Here is a 17,561-nt window from a genome sequence, read left to right as displayed (position 1 = left end):
TATTTTTTTTTCACCGATGGAGAAAAATATTCAGTTTCCTGAGATAGACACTGGGTTGGAGGAGGCATGGAGTGTTTGAGGAATTACCTCAATTATGGAAGATGGCGGGGAGGGTGAGAACAGTTAGGCGGGACACTTTGCTCTCCCATCTCATGTCACAGGGCTAACGGGGGCGGGGGGAGGGGCCAGAAGTGCTGTGGAGGGTCACCGTGGGCACAGGTTATACAACCTCTCAGAGCTTCGGTATCTTGGGTCTATAAAACAGGGATGCTGTCTATACCCCTGGGCTCTTCCGAAGATCCTGGGCTAGTTTGTGTGTGGAACGCACTCGCACGGTAATGGCATCAGGACATGCTCAGTGCACGGTGGTTAAGGCAAATTTCTGGTCTTCACACATTTCTCTTTGGGTAAGCTCTTCCTCACAAAAAGGAAAAGCAGCCCACAAGTCCTTCCACCAAAAAAAGGGCAAACCTTCCCCCAGCACCTAATATACCTTGTACAGCAGCGGTACGCCGGGCATCTGGTCAAACAGAAGCACGTGAGGCTTATTCTCTTGCTGCCAGCCAGAGAGGAATCGGACGTAATTTTTATTGGTAACCTTAAATGGAAGAGAGGAAGTTGGTTTCAGTAGTCAGTTCCCAACAAGTGCATTATATAGTCAAGAGGTAATGAAACAAAATCAATTAAGTGTAAGACCCTGTTTCATAAGAAATAAAAAATGCAGGGGCGCCTGGGTGGCTCAGTGGGTTAAAGCCTCTGCCTCAGCTCAGGTTATAGTCTCAGAGTCCTAGGATCGAGCCCTGCACCGGGCTCTCTGCTCAGCGGGGAGCCTGCTTCCCCCCCACCTGCCTGCCTCTCTGTTTACTTGTGATCTCTATCAAATAAATAAATAAAATCTTTAAAAAAAAAGAAATAGAAAATGCAGACTACTATCTTTTTGTCTTTGACTAAAATGGTTTAAAAAGAATAGTTACTGATTTCATCTTTTCTTTTTTTTTAAAATTATTTATTTATTTATTTGACAGAGAGAGAGAGAGAGATCACAAGTAGGCAGACAGGCAGGCAGAGAGAGAGGAGGAAGCAGGCTCCCCGCCGAGCAGAGAGCCCGATGCGGTACTCGATCCCAGGACCCTGAGATTACGACCCAAGCCGAAGGCAGCGGCCCAACCCACTGAGCCACCCAGGCGCCCAGATTTCATCTTTTCATGTTCCCAGTCCTACAGACTGAAATCAACAATCTTTTCTGGAATAATTACTGGGTATGTTATTAAAAAAATCAAACTTCTGAATTATAGACATGTTTCTTAATCTGTTACAGACTGTCTTTATTCATCTGTTAACCTGTGGAAGAGAATGCCGTTGATTCCTCTTTTAAAACGACTTAAAAGAATAAGGGGACCCACTCAGTCTATACGTTACACGATTTCATCTATTACCCCGTGAATTGGTACTGTTGTGCTTCCTTGTTTATGGCTGAAATAATCCTACTGAGAATATAAAAAACATGGATAAATAAAAATTTTTCCTAGAAATTTTTCCAAGTTAAAGAAGGTTTATCTTTCCATTCCGCTTCCACAATGATCTCCAGTAAACCTCAATCTGGTCGTTTCACTCTCAGCTCAGCCCCCTCCAGTGGTGCCAGCACCTGCAAATGACGCCCGAGTTCCTGACCAGGGCGGCTGGGCTCTCAGAGGCCCTGGCAGGGAGATGCCAGTAAACCCGCTCCTGCTCACTGGTGACTACCTCACACAGAGCTGTTTCACGTCCTGGACCTCTGTCTGCCTGCAACTCATTCCCTTTCTCTGCTCACCTGGCGAACTTCGTGCCGGGACTGTTTCTGCCAAGAAGCCTTTCCCAGCTCTCTTGGGCAGCCTCTCAGCAGATCAGATGGAAATAATCACCAACTAGACTGGGAGCTCCTTGAAGAGTCCTCAACATTAGAGCGACTGGCAGAGAACAGGTATTTCATAAATGTTTGAGGACCCATTCAGACAACCTGTGATGGTTCTGGGAGCCTCCAACAAGTATTTCTTCTGTGGATAATAATCCTGGCGGGACAGTCTATGCATAGTGCATGTGGAAATAAGATGGAATTATTGATATGTTCGCTCTCTCTGGTATAGTTAAAGGAATGAATTGCTAAAACAAACAAGAATTCTGTTCTAGCTCCTTTGATCCCTAATCTAAGATCCTGGAGGAAAAATGCTTCTTAAGTATAAAGATAAACTAGTGTGTGCTCTTTGTGCCTGGTTTCTTTAGTGCAATTCTTGTTTGTGAAATTGACTCATCCTTGCCTTACGCTAAGTTCTGAAAAGTTGCAAAAATGTTTGACTTTGTGAAATCTTGTGTTTTCCACAGATGTGACTGTTAAATATACAATCAAATGTAACCTAATTCGAATCCTTTCATAAGACAAATACCTTCAAATGAAAAAACACACGAGTCAGAAAGAAATCTTTCATCCCATGTTGCTGATCTAATTTTTGGTTTAGAAAATGAGAGTCGCTGTCACTTCAGCTCAGATCCCCACCACTGTCAAAGTGTGTCCAGTGGTTATTAACAGGAATGGAGTCTCTCTGTCTTTCACCCTATTTCAATTTTCAGTCTCCTACAGATTTTGTTGAGATGATTTCGGCTGAGTGATTAACACAGGACCTTGCCCTCGGGTCTGAGATGACCACAGACAGAGGTCAGGGCCACCAGCGGTCCCAGGCACCTGGTAATCTACTGTTCTGCCAGGTACTTACTTTCTCCACCAAGTTCCCTGGAAGAAGATTCTCTACAAACTGTCGCAGGTTCTCGCGGACGACCGCGTTATGGAAGAAGGAGATTTTCCCATTTATGATTCCCAGGATGGAGGGAGTGCTGTGTGCTCCCAGGTGATGGGCCAGGCGTCTCTCGTACCCAGCATGGACCACGCCGATTCCTACACCTGCAAAGTGTGGAAGACCTACATGAGGCTTGTTTATGCCCCCGTGGTAGATGAAGGAATGCTGCTAAGTGATGTTTTTGGTGTGCAGTTGAAATCTTGACCTAGGAGGGGAGGATATCTTTCCCAGTAGACCGATGAGCATTTTTTTTTTCATTGCTGATATTCTAAATCGGTTCAGTTGTATTACTGCAGAATAATCTGGCAATATTTAAGAGCTACAAATCTTTGTATCCTTCAGTCCTGTTATTTCAAATTTTTGGAGATTGTGAGAAAATACTTCAAAAGAAGAGAAAGCAGTCTGCTCACAGTGCTTCTATTCACAAGGAAAAAGACCTGTAAACAATCCAAGGGTTCAACAACTTGGCAATGGTTGGAAAAATAACTATGATTTATCAAGAGAAGTCAGTCTTCTCACTCTTCAGATAAATTTTCCATTTTATATAAATTAATTTGTAGAGACAGATATTAGAAAGTATACATTCTCAAAAAGAGAAAGAAATTAAGTTAAAATCACTCAGAAGTCAAATCCCATATAATACTGTTAATAATCTGGTATCTATCTGTACCTTTTCTTACATAAACACGTGTGTGGACACACAACTTATATAAAAAACAAAACAGGGGCATCTGATACTCATTTCACTTAATGCTCGAGTAACTTCCTGTTCCTTCCTCCAACCATGGTATCTGGCAAGCCAGGTCCTCTGCCAGACACCAAGGTATATGAAATATTCTTAGCCAGCAAAGGACGAGTCCTCTCTTGGATGCCCAACAGACTTCTCAAGCTTAACATTTCCCAAACCCCACTCCGGCTCTCCTCCCCCAGGCCCATCCCACGCAGGCCTCCCCTGGTCACCCACAGGGCTCCTTCCCTCCTATCCCTTGCACGGAAGACCCGAGTCATCTTCTACCTCTCGCAGCTCACACCCCACGTCCCATCTGTCAGCAAGTGCTGTTGGCTTCGTTTCCAAAACGCGCCAGGATGTCTCCACTTCCTTTAGGTTCTTCTCTGAGTCACCAGCTCTCTTCCCTGGTTGTGCAACACCCACCCAACGTTACTGTCTCTCCTGGTCTCCCCGTGGCCTGTTCTCAACATATTAAGCACACTGTCTCCTCTAACACATAAACACAGATCATGGCACGCCTCTGTCCAAACCCTGCAAAGACTTCCCGTTTCACTCAGAGTAAAGGCTGATCTACATGAAGGGCAACAGGCCCTTTATTATTTGGTCCCTGGTCCCCTTCTGACCTTGCTTTCCTCCTCCTCCTCCTCATTTACACTGCTTCAGCACCCAGCATCCTTCTCTTCCGTAAACATGCTGCCATGTTCCTGCCTCAGGGCCCTGGCACTGGCTGTTCCTTCCGCCTGGACTGCGTGCCTCCCCGACATCTCTTGAACTGGGTCCCTCCTTTGCTAACTCCAAGCCCTTCTCCATGAGGCCCACGGGGCTACCATGTCTGAAGCTCCCCCCACCACACGGGGTCGCCCTCAACCCGACCACTTTCCTTTTCCACAGCACTTCCCATCTTCTAACAACTCACACACTTTGCTTTTTTCTGTCATGTGCTTGTTGTCTGTCTGCCCCTGCTAGGACATAAGGCAGGGAGCCTGGTTCGGTTCACGGATGTATCCCAAGCACCAGGCCAGAGTGTGGCACGCAGCGGGAGCTCACGGAAACCGCGCCATCAGTCTGTCTGAATACTGAAGTTGCTTTTGGCTTTCACTATTACAAGGAATATTTTAATGGGTATCCTTGAATACCTTTGTGTACAAATCTTTGTGCACATTATCTTTGTGCACATGTGTGACTTCCTAATTAAATTCCAAACATAGGGGTGCCTGGGTGGCTCAGTGGGTTAAAGCCTCTGCCTTCGGCTCAGGGTCGTGAGATTGAGCTCCGTATTGGGATCCACGCTCAGTGAGGCGTCTGCGTGAGGCTCTCTCTCCCTCTTCCCCTGTTCACACTCACACTCTCTCTCTCTCTAAAATAAATAAATAAATCTTTACAAAAAAATCAGTGAGAGGCGCGCCTGCGTGGCTCAGTGGCTTAAGCCTCTGCCTTCGGCTCAGGTCATGATCTCAGGGTCCTGGGATCAAGCCCCGAATCGGACTCTCTGCTCAACAGGAAGCCTACTTCCCCTTCTTTCTCTGCCTGCCTCTCTGCCTGCCTCTCTGCCTACTTGTGATCTCTCTCTCTCTGTAAAATAAATAAATAAAATCTTAAAAAAAAAAAAATCAATGAGAAGTCATGGTGAATGAGCTGCAGGGTTCTTCAAACTGGGTTGCCCTAAAATGGTATTTGATTTTTTTAAGACTTGCAACCTCCTTGACACCCAGGTCGCTGTCTGCACCCTCCCAGTGAGCACACAGAGCACTGCGATGATTCGCCTGTGTCTCCCACCGGAGTCTGCTGGTGCAAGGGCCACATTTTACGGATTTCTGAAGCCGTGCAGGCATGGTGGTTAACCGTGACCCCTAGAGTTGTGCTCTTGGGACTGTATCCCAGCACGCCTACTTGTGGATAGTGTGGCCTTGATTAGTTCCTTAACCTTCCTGGGCCTCGGTTTGCTCATCTGGAAAACAGGGATAGTAACAGTCTCTCCTGCACTGAGTTGCTCTGGGGATATAGACAATCCTCACGATGCACCTAGCACAATGCCAAACAACTGAAGCTCAATAAAAACTACATAAGTTATACATTAACGGCCAACACTGTACTTGGTCCATCAGGAAGAGAGTGTACAATGAGAACATGCATTCTTTCTCATCCCCCACTCACTCCGGCAGCACTCCATTGTTCTGTAATTGCAAATGTGATTCTGTACTCGCAAAAGCCAAGTGTGCATTCTCTGGGGACAGATTTTCTCTTCAGCTAGACAGTAAACTCCTCGAGGTGGAAGGCAGCACTGACTACTCTGGTCCTCCTCCCCAGGATGGCTGTCCAGACACGTGGGCTATGTCTGCAGACTAGCCTTTACCACGCTGTGTGGCCGTGGATTCCCCCTAACTAGCTGCCACGTTTCCCCCGGGGTAGAACTGTTCTATTTCATCCATCCATGGCAATCCAGGCACTTTATGTTGTTCTGGGAGAAGGTCCGAGCTTCCCCAGACCCCTCCGCTGATATTTAAGATGGTCTGTTTTCTCTCTCTCTCTCTCTCTTTTTTTTTTTTTTTTGAAAGATTTTATTTTAAAGTCATCTCTAAACAAAACATGGGACTCCAACTCATATCCTGGAGATCAAGAGTCACCCACTCTACCGACTGGGCCCATCAGGTGCCCTAGTCTGCTCTTCCTATTAACTCAGAGTAGGAATATTTTTGGCAGGGGATGGCTCAGTTGGCGAAGCATTGGACTCTCGGTTTTGGCTCAGGTCATGATCTCAGGGTCGTGAGAATGAGCCCCGCGTCGGGCTCTGGGCTCAGCGTGGAGTCTGTTTGAGATTCTCTCTCCCTCTGACCCTTCCCCTGCTCACTCTCTCAAATAAATAAATCTTAAAAAAGAAAGAAAGAAAGAAAGAAAGAAAGAAAGAAAGAAAGAAAAATATTTTGGGCAGTATTTGTCTGAAAGGGTAGTGCTGCCTCACCGGGACAGGGGAATGGCCACAGGGGCCATTAAGAATCTCATCGCGCTGGCACCCAGCCGTAACCAAGTGGACTTTGGCTGTTGGGAATCTTCACTAATTCAAATGTTTCAAGGAGGAAAGTGGTTTATAAACCAAATTTATCTAATACATTTGGTCAAAACCAGCCTTCCAGGGAACTTTGGGGATGAGTGGGGGAATGGACTGAACCCTCCGTAAATGTCACTTCTGTGAATCTAAATTCAGCTTCTTCCATCCTTGTCACTTGAGACCTGACCTACTACAATCAAACAGCACGACAACCCAAAAGAATAGCAAGATCTTCCATCATCAAAGATTTAAGGTCATTAAAAGACGGTACAGGTACAGCATGGCACACGATGCGCGGACTTACAGTCAGACTACTGGGGCTCAAAGCCCAGATTTGCCGAACACCAACTGTGGGACCCTGACAAAGTGCCCCAAATGAGCTACATGTCTGTAAAAGAGGGATGACAATAGCACCTGCCTTAAACGGCTCTTGTTTCTCAGGAGTTGATACTTATAATTGTGCTTGGTGTACATCAAATTCTCCGTAAATGTGAGCTAACATTATTTTCATGTCATCACGCACAGTCCCACCGGAGTTACTATTTAGCACAATTTCTCAAATCCAGCTCTCCCTGCATTGTCTGCCGTCCACTGGCTCAAGTCAGAATGCAGCGCCCTTCCTGACCCCTCTCTCCCTTTTTCTTCATTTCTCACGCTCAGATGGTCTCCAGGAGCCAGGTCCTTCGACTCCCACGACCCTACCTCTGCAATATCTTACACCTGTCCACCTCTCTATTGCCTCTGCTCCTGCTCTAGGCCAGCGGTTGCTGTCCTGCCAGGGCCAGTGACCTCCCTGGCTCCTCTTCCGACCTTCTTCAATCCGTCCTTCAAGTGGCTCCATCAGCTTCCTAAACCATGGATGTGATTAAATCATGCCGCCGTGACATAATTTTTCTTGGCTTATTACATACTGTAAAATAAAGTCCAGCTTCTCGAGCCTGGACTTTAAGGCTCCTTACTCCCTGGTCTCAGCGAGCTCTTCCTGCTTCCTCCCCCTCAGCTACACCCGAGTCGTATCCTGCAACTGCCTTTCCCGTGGACACTTTCTTTGGCTGCCCTGTTCCCTCTGCTTCCCATCCAGCTTCGAAGTACCTTCTGCGACTTCGCTAAACTTAAGTCAGAAGTCAGTGCCTGCTGGACAGTGAGTTGAAGAAAGCAGACTCATGTACTTGAAAATGATTTTAAAAAATTTATAAAGTAGGTGTTTAAAAAAATTTTACTTTGGTAAACCAGAAAGCCTAGTTTGTCAGCCATTCCCTAAGCTTACTTTATATTTGTGTTTAACATATATTAGAAATTAATAGATTTTTTCTTATTTAATCTTTGTTATCAAATCTGATTTGATATTATTACATTATTATATCCGTTTTAGAGATGAGGAAATGTGTGTCAAGTAATTTGTCCAAGGACACAAAGACAGTAAATGACAGAGCTCGGACATGAACACAGCTGGGGGCCTGCTGGAGCAGGACGTATGCTGATGCTGGTCTATGTGGATCCGAAGCCCACGGATGGGACACAGGTAACCGCTGTGCTTTGCTCTCTCACACTGTTCACCAGGCACGTTTAAAATAGAACGCTGGGTGGGCGCCTGGGTGGCTCAGTGGGTTAAGCCACTGCCTTCGGCTCAGGTCATGATCTCAGGGTCCTGGGATCGAGTCCCGCATCGGGCTCTCTGCTCAGCAGGGAGCCTGCTTTCTCCTATCTCTCTCTCTGCCTGCCTCTCTGCCTACTTATGATCTCTCTCTGTCAAATAAAAAAAAAAAAAAAAAAAAAAAATCTTTAATAAAATAGAACGCTGGGGACGCCCGGGTGGCTCAGTGGGTTAAGCCTCCACCTTCAGCTCAGGTCATGATCTCAGGGTCCTGGGATCGAGTCCTACATCGGAGGCTCTGCTCAGCGGGGAGCCTGCTTCCCCCTCTCTCTCTATGGCTGCCTTTCTGCCTACTTGTGATCTCCGTCTGTCAAATAAATGAATAAAATCTTAGGAAAAAAAAAAAAAAAAGAACATTGGCTCTGACCTGAGTTTGGTGTAGGCACACTGCCGTCCTAACTTACGCACTGGTTTAACGTTTCTATTCTGCTCCTGGGTCTGAATGTCGGCGCCTAGACGAACGAGGCTAAAGAGGTTTCAGTATACCACCTAGTGTGGCATAAAACACCATTACACTGTTCAACCCAGGGGCTTCCAGCTCATCTCAGCCTCTTGTTCTCTCATTACGCACCAGCAGCAGCATCTGCTGACTGCCCCCCATGTGCGTGACACTGTGCTAAACTTATTTCCTCATCTGCTTCCAAGAACCTCTTTACTCAATCTCATGAAAGCATTTTGGCAAACTGGAGTGCTTCTGAACCACAGGCTGAAAATTTCTGTTTTAGGATAAACGAACTGATGGTTTTCATGGGTACATTCTCTCCAGAGACATCCGGGCCCTTGGTCCCTATGATTGAGTTTGGCCTTTCTTAGCTCCTCAAGAAGAGGTCTCCTAATGCCTGTAACACACACACACACACACACACACACACACACACACACACTCTTCCATAATTCCAACTTTTAAGAGTCGTTAAAATAAATACCTGGCCTGGATCGCTGGCATTTTCCTGGCCCAAGCGGTAACTATGAACACAGGAAGGGCTAATCTGTGATCCCGACTGGTAACGCATGACCATTACTGTCATGGATGGAACTGTGACTCTTTGCCCAAATCCATCTGTTGAAGTCCTAACCCCCAGTACTGTGTTTATGTGACTGTATTTAGAGATAGGGCCTTTAAGGAAGTAATTAAGTGAAAATGAGTTAGTCAGCTTGGGCCCTGATCCAGTATGACTGGTGTCTTTGTAAGAAGAGATGAGGACACAGGAAGAGAGAGAGAGACACCGGAGACGTGCACAGAGAGACATGAGCCCACGAGCAGGCAGGGAGAAGGTGGCCGCCCACAAGCCACGGAGAGAGGCCTCAGAAAGAACCAAACCTGCCAACTCCTTGATCTTGGACTTCTAACCTTGAGGACTGTGAGAAAATACATTTCTGTTGGTTCGTGGTATTTTGTTATGACAGCTCTAGCAACTCCGAGCATCAATGAGGGCTGCTTTGTTCAACCAATAATTTCTAAACTTCTCCTATATATTAGGCTCCCCCAACTAGATATTAGGAAATTGTACAGAGGCTTCAAGGCTAGGTCAAGGCTTCAAATTAGTAGTGCAAAATGAGAATGGCGGACACATTTCTTTCTCTGAAAATGTGTCCTTGGAAAAACCCCCAGTCATGTGAACTTCTGAAGAGAAATCTCACTGTTCCTTCTTCCCAGGAGCCCATACAATTCAAGATATGTTACCTTCTTCTGTACAGACACCTTCCAGCCAATAAAATGATCTTACCCAATCCTTCCAATTCTTGAACTACCTCTTTCCAAACAGGCTCGATGTGGATACAGCTGAAGCACCAGTCTGAGGTGATCTTGATGAGGTAAGGTTTCCTGAAGCTGTCTGGAACCACTTCATTCACGTAGTGCGAGAAGTGCAATAAATACTTCTCGTCGATGGAGTCCCGCCGCTCAGAATTAAAAGGGAAATGAAAAAAGGATTCATCGAAGTAAAAATTCTCATGGAAATGGCGGAAGCGATACTCTCGCTGGTGCTGCTGCTTCTGGTAGCCCTGGTTCTCTCCGGCATCTCCATAGTGATCATAGTTGGACCTCTTTTCTTCATTGGAAAGAATCTATAAGGAAAGGAAAAAAAAAAAAGGAAATCTATGAAACGGAAAAATTTTCACCCAAAGGACTGTCCTGTGAGCAGCACGGAAGACACGGGAAGAAAAGAAACGTAAAGCTATAGCACGGTTAGACTTTCCGAGAGCAGTCGCCAACATACCAGGAAACTTTTCTCTCAGTAGAAACATCCAGTTATTTCAAGACCAGAAGACTTCAGTCCTTGTGTTCGTCTTGGCTTTAGAGATTTTGTGTTATCACAGTACTCGGCACGTAAGTAAAGCAAATAAAACTTAACATAATGTTGACCATAAAAAAATGGGACTAGGTCATGCCACTAAAGTTGGAGTAACTCAAACCAGGACAGGACAAGCTGCGAACACCAAAATGTTGCCACAGCACCGAGTGCAGGGTCTGGCACGTGAGCTTTGTTTTACTTAGAAACAACTCCGAAGTCTAAAATTCAAGAAGCTGTTTCAGGATGAGGTTCTATTCTATGAGCCAAGCGCTGTATCTCGAAGAGTATCACCCGACACAAATCACGGGAGCCGCGGACTTCTCTTTTGTGCACATTCCAGACCAAGCTACTTAAGCGGATGGGTTGGAAAATTGTTGAAAATCTTGTGTTTCCATGTACTTGTAAGCTTGTGCCACTTTAATAAATACGGGCCCATCCATCTTTCTTTAATATAAACTCTAGTACATATGCTGCTGAGATGAGCATGTGATAAAAAAGTTTCGGGGTGCCTGTGTTGCTCAGTGGGTTAAAGCCTCTGCCTTCGGCTCAGGTCATGATCTCAGGGTCCTCAGATTGAGTCCCCATATCAGGCTCTCTGCTCAGCAGGGAGCCTGCTTCCTCCTCTCTCTGCCTGCTGCTCTGCCTACTTGTGATCTCTGTCTGTCAAATAAATAAAACCTAAAAAATAAAAAAAAGTTTCGACAAAGGAAGTAGAGACCTACATTGAGGAATTCTGAGAATTCTGCAATTCCAATTAAAGCCTTTAAAATAGGCCACTTTTTTTTTTTTTTTTTTTTTTTTTTTAAGAGCTGAAAAAGTATTCAGGCACCGATTTCAACATATTGGATGTGTCTAAATAGGCTTTCTTTACCATCATCTAGAAACTAGGTCAAGGACACTGGGGGTGTATGCCCTCTCTGAGAGGTCGTTACAAAACTGGCCAGTTAAAGAGTATTTTATCAAAGCTAATGGATGCATCACAAGTTTGACACGATACCTCATAAGCCTTGCTAATTTGGATGAACTTGTCTTCTGCTCCAGGATTTTTGTTTTTGTCAGGATGCCTGAAACAAAAACGGGCAGGCAGTGAGCGTGGATTCAGTGTTTTACATACAATTAATATCCTGTACACACAGTTCACTACATCAGAGGCGAATGCAAGGCCATTTTGTTAGGACAGTTTCTTAAAAATAAATGGTAGAAGCAATCAGTTGCTTCCCATGACCATCATGATTAAGTGAAAATTTGAAACCGGCTGTTTCTACCCAAAATGCTTCAGCAGGGCACAATTTCAAAGCGCCAGGGAGTTCGGCAGCGTCCCTCGGAGGAAAGGTGTGCTGTGGGCATGTCTTTACCTGGTTCCTACACACTGCTGAAGCTGGCTCCAGGCTAATGTCACTGAGCCCTAAGAGCTGACTTCTCTTCCTAGGATGGGGGCAGTTCATCCCAACGTTAGAATGTCATCTAAAGGGATTTCTTCGGCTCAGTCAGGGAGACATAGGAAACAGCTTTTCTGACACACCGTGAACTTGCTTAGTGACAACCATGTTCCAAATAACATTTGGCTCCTGATGTTCAAATGAGAGTGTTTCAGTTTGATTATTGCCCTGCTTGTCCCTTTTTGCCTAAGGTGGCCTTTTGCCTATAAATGGATAATCATTTCCAGGCCCCATGTTTTAAGAGGTGAGAAAAATCTGCAGTTTATGCAAAGTGATTTAAATTTCTGTTAGAAATAATGTTTGCTATTTTCCATAGCCGGCAATCAACTGTATCCATTTGCAGTCATTGATTATTCTGTTATTCTGTAATATACTCGTGTTTATGCCAATTTCAGTTTTAGAGATTTCTAAAGTCCTGAAACTAGGGGCTAGGTTTTACTTCCTTAGGATCCCCCAAGACCTAAGTCAGCGTTTTATACCAACTGATTTTTCAATGTTCTTTTTGTTAAGAGACTTTAATACAGAGTGTATTCTTTATGTAATCACTCTGGCTAACTTTTAGTAAATTTCCTCTAGCAAAGGTTCAGGAAAGAGAAACCATCCACCGGGAAGCAAATGACTACTAAAAACAGCACCAAGTACATTGGAATAAAGAAAACTTATAACTTGATCAACTTATTCTGGCAGGAACATATTTGAATGAATTAAACCACATATTCTGATTTCTCTAAAAAATAAACTGCAAATGGCTGGCTGTTGAATTTAGAGATCATTCCTCTCTTAACTATCTAGTTCTTATTATGGATATTAGTGGGAAAAAAAGGTCAGCTGGGTATAATGAAAATAGTATGACTTAAAGAAACAAGATGGTGGTTCCAAAGCATGTTTCTGGATGATAAAAAAAAAAAATGTTTTAGATATTCAGACTTAGGCTGAAGGCTGAAAAGAGAAAAATGATGCAATCACACAAACGAAGATTGAACATACAGAATGTGGTAGGGGAAGAAGGATTGGAAGGGGCTTTTGAGGAGACCGAACCAAGGAGAGGGCTGTGAGGGCGGCTGGGTTAGAATCACAGATCCTGACGCAGACAAAACCAAGGCCAGAGAACAGGGAGGAAACCACAAGACAGTTTCAGGTTATAAGGAATATTTTCCTAATTGCAGGACACTAACACAAGGTGGCAAACATGTAGGGAAGGATAAATCCGGCTCTAGCAAAGAACTGCCCAATACTATTTTCAGTATGTAGGAAACATGTCACCAACCGCAATATGATACCCGTTCCTTAAACCTGGGAGTGAAGAAAATACTGTAGTTGGTATCTACTGGCTGTAGAAAAAGTAATACAGAAAAGTCGTAGACAAATCGTTTTACTGTTCCAGTGACTGACCACGTTAATACTCATTTGCTTCCGATCAAACTTTAGGACGCCTTTTTCCTGGGGTGTGAGGGGCCAGTGTAGATGATAAGAGGGAAAGCATCTATGTGAAAGCTTAATTATTAGGAGAGAAGCATAGTTCTTCTGAGAGGAAAAAGTGACTTGAAATGATTTCACCAAGGAAGGGGAAATGGTTCATTTCAGTGCCCATGAAGCCGTCATGAAATGAAACCAATGGTTATAGGGATAAAACGTGCCGTTGCCAAAACAGCAACAAGGAGTAACACAGTGAAAATACAAGGTGAAGTAAAATTCTAGACTTTCCCTGGATGATACTCCCTACACTTCTGAGGTGACGAATGACTCCTAGAGAGAATGTAATTAAGGAAGAGAAGCATATGACTCCTTTAATTAATAGCATAACACCCTTTTCAGCTCTGGAAGACAGAAAAGTCAAAGTTGTACATTTTAATAAATCCCACATCCTCAAGCGATCATTTCTGCTTTTAAAATGTTGCCAAAGGCCCGTACCCTGTCCAAAAGAATGTGGCTACCTTTCGAACTCATTGCAGATTTAGGTATTTTGCTTTAAATATAAAGAGGCGAGAGTCTGAAACAATGTGGAAAGCAATTTTGTTGTAAAGAGAATCCTTGGAAAGAGGCCACACATAATCAGACTGTGTTTTTAGTACTGAATTCTGGATTCTCTGTGATTGGAGTTTGGTTTAAAATATTTACGTATTCAAAACACTGTATTTTAAACTACATTTTACCTTTATCGCAACCCGTTTAAAACTAAGCTCCTTCTTTCACTGAAGAATAATGGTGTCAGGCAGAGGCACACACAGAATGCAATGTCATCTGCACGTGGCCGCTTTGCTCCCGCATAACTTCCTGCCCGCCCCAACACTAACCCACTCACTCTTCCGTCTACTCAGATGGGTAAGGGATTAAAAAGTTGAAAAAGCAATCAAAAAGTAAAAAAAAAGCAATTAAAAAGTAAAAAAAACCTATTGGCGCAGAGGTCAAGCTATAGGGCCCAGAGGTAATAAAGCCTAGATTTACCCCCAGGTAAGAGGGACAGCATACCTCTCTCATAGGGTAATTATAAGGTATAAATAAGATAAATAACATAGAACCGGGAGCCTAGCATGCAGTAGGTACGCGATGATCGTTCCCATCCCAAACCTGCTTTTATATCTGTGACTGGCGCCCCAGCTTCTAGTCACCTGTGCCCTTCCCAACCTCTCCCCTCCTGCTGTTCCCCTCCAGCTACACAATCCAGATGCTTCTACTCCTTTGGCACATCCAAAGCATTGGTGGAAAAAACTGCTGACATCTGTCTGTAGGTTTTAAATTTATTGCTATCCTGCTAATTCACATATACTCTTTAGCAACTACAAAAACTATCTAGGCAAAATGATGATTTTTCTACATTTCTACAAAATGATGATTTTTAAGAGTAACGTATTCAGTTCTTGAACATTGTAAAACTGAGGGCAAAAAGCTCTTACTCTAAATTTTCTTGAAAGCTTAAAATAAATAGTTTAGACAACAGGATTGGAGGATGTTCCCTTCAGCAATGACACTTACAAAGAGTTACTTTGTGAATAACACAGCGTGGGGATGGTTACCTGACCTATGGTTGATTACATATATATTTTAAAACTAAAGCTCTCTTTTACATTAACATTCAATATGCTAGCAGCATCTAGGGTAATCTTTTACACCAAAGAATTTTTAAAAAGGGGTTTCTCAGCAACACAAGCTTTGGATCTCATCACTAAAAATTATAGAATAACATGAACATTAGTTCTCCCCAGTAAAATATTTTAGACAGATGTATATTTACTGAACATAGAAACAGAGACAAATAAAAGCTAACCATAATTTAGGCTTCATTCCCCTGCTAAAACTGCTTAGTTTATATTAAACTGCTATTTCTTTGTTTCACCTACCATTCCCGGGCGAGCTTCTTATAAGCCTTTTTAATATCAGCCTGACTGGCTGTTCGGCTGACCCCTAGGACTCTGTATGGGTCAAAATCCAACGCAGACAGAATTTGCAGGATCAGAACCAGAACTATCAAGAACTGCCAGGAAATGCTCAACTTTTTCACTTCCATTTCTCTTCCTTTCCAGAGCTGAAATGATTGAAGAGGCAATAAGTTTCAGTGGTAGAAACCTGGACAGTCTTACTTTTTTAGGTAAAAGGATAAGATATATAGATGAAAAACAAAACAAACAAAAGCTCTTCGGCAGGAAAAGTGTCAATCTGTTTGACCAGGGCTTTTAATATCAACCATCTTGCTGCTATTTTTGAATATACCACACATAAGAACTATTATAGATGAAAAGATGAGCAGTAAGAATTAACAGCAACTTTCCAGACTCCTTGGGTTAGAAAAGCTTTAGAAATGACTGGAAATGAATGAGATGAAGAAATGATAAGCCCATGTGGGAAAACATACATAGGAAAATCAAGGCAACTACATCTCAAACACACTGTTTCACTTAGTCTGACAATAATACTTTAAATTTAAAAAATAAGCGGCTTAAGAACACTTCGCTGAGTACATGCTATATAAATTCATGAGACTGTAAGATCTGCCAGGTGCAAAACTATGAAACTCAATAGCTGTGACATTCTTGGGGTTAAATAAGTACAAGTAGGAAAGAGAGATACTCTTAAAAAAAAAAAAAAAAGATGGTTATGACATTGTGTACCCCAAATCTATTCTTTCTCACCACACCCACTGGACCAAAAAAACAAAACAAAACAAAAAACCCAGGGAGGATACTCTTTAAGTATATAAGGATACTTAAGTATCTTTATATCCTTTAAGGATATTCTTTAAGTATAAGCAATACAGTTGTCATAAATAGAGACCAAAGATGAGGAAAAGCTGGTGAGAAAAAATTTAGTTTTCCATGTGAAGGGAGGTTAATGCAAAAGCTGTAGACCAGGCAGGGTCTTCAAATGTTAAAGATCCATGTCTGGGGAGTGCCATAACTGAATTCACTGTGGGTTCAGAAAGAATCCTGGTTGGTTAATGAACAAGGTAGTGCTGTGTTGCACAGACATTTACAGTCCAGAAGTATGATCTTTGTTCTATCATACGTTGAGTTTTCAAGGGTCATATTTATCTTGACTTCTCATGAATTACTCAAGTTTTATGGTTCAAGTGTCTAATGTGACACCTGACATAAGGAAGGCAAAGCTGTTAACAGCGGTGCATTTTGACAAGCGGAAGTCTCAATAGTGCCTGGGAGTGCTCACAAAATTGACCCATTTGATGGCCAATTTTTAGGACTGCATGCGTAACTGAGCAAAAATCCTAAACCAAATCAGTCTCTTTCTTCTTAAGGCAACCTATAACCGATTCTGTCCTATAAAACCCCGCACAGAGCGCTGAAACTCGGGAAGGTGAGGTAGCTGTTGGTTAAGCACACAGGCTCTGGAACAGACTCATATTGGGATCTATCCTCCACCACTTTATGACCTTGGGCAATTTCCTTAAACTTGCAAAGCCTCAGTGTCACTAATAAATGGAGGTGAATTAGTACCACCAGTACCACCTTGAAAGGATCAACAAGGGAGTTAAATGTATGTAAAGGATTTACTGAACATAGGGTCAACAGTCAGAAAGTGATACTTATTATTTTTCCTATCACGCAGTGCAATCGCTGCCTTATTCCACCGTGTCAGTCGCCTCCAGTGAGCAGCCCCAGAGGCGGGGGGCTGTGAAGTTCTTTGGCTGGCAGTCTCGAGCTCGACTGTGCCCGCCTCGGGGCAGGAAACCACCTGCCCAACAGGTAGGCTACCGCCCGAGGCAGTATCCCCCGCTCCAGGTAGCGGCTCCAGGAGGCACGCTCCAGGTCTGAGCTCCCGCCGGAGGTCGCAACCCTCCAGGAGACGGCCGCCTCCCCCGCCGCCCACCGAGAGCCCTGGGCAGGGCCCTGTCGGCTCCCAGTTTCCCCCGGGCCCGGGGGAACCGGGAACGAGGAGGAACTGACGGGAGATCCCCGAGCCTGCCCGGCCCCGCCGCGTCCGCGGCTCCGCGCGTCACGCCGGGAAGGAGTTACCGGGAAAGGGCACCGGCCCAACCGGCTGCGGCGTCGGTGCTCCAGTTAGTCCGCCGGGCCGGGAGCCTCCGGTCCGCACCAGCGCTGGCCGGGACCTGGGGAGGG

At 44.3% G+C, this 17,561-nt stretch overlaps 1 protein-coding gene across 3 annotated transcripts in view; it reads right to left on the bottom strand.

The window, feature by feature from the left end:
• The window catches only part of DNAJC16 (DnaJ heat shock protein family (Hsp40) member C16), a 35,227-nt gene extending 17,666 nt beyond the window's left edge, over nucleotides 1-17,561 (bottom strand). For 2 of the 3 annotated variants that reach the window (XM_059376236.1, XM_059376237.1), the window contains exons 1-6: nucleotides 17,457-17,561; nucleotides 15,330-15,514; nucleotides 11,550-11,616; nucleotides 9,986-10,325; nucleotides 2,748-2,932; nucleotides 494-598 (exon numbers count right to left, since the gene is read on the bottom strand). In XM_059376236.1, coding sequence (XP_059232219.1) covers nucleotides 494-598; nucleotides 2,748-2,932; nucleotides 9,986-10,325; nucleotides 11,550-11,616; nucleotides 15,330-15,496 — 864 coding nt within the window. In that variant the 5' untranslated portion in view covers nucleotides 15,497-15,514; nucleotides 17,457-17,561. The remainder of the gene's footprint in view (nucleotides 1-493; nucleotides 599-2,747; nucleotides 2,933-9,985; nucleotides 10,326-11,549; nucleotides 11,617-15,329; nucleotides 15,515-17,456) is intronic. The other variant, XM_059376238.1, reaches the window with a different exon arrangement.

Source organism: Mustela nigripes, chromosome 14 (genome assembly GCF_022355385.1).
Source record: "Mustela nigripes isolate SB6536 chromosome 14, MUSNIG.SB6536, whole genome shotgun sequence".
NCBI classification, from domain to species: Eukaryota; Metazoa; Chordata; class Mammalia; order Carnivora; family Mustelidae; genus Mustela; species Mustela nigripes.
The sequence above is the reverse complement of the archived record's forward strand: the minus strand, read 5'-3'. Positions and strand labels throughout refer to the sequence as shown.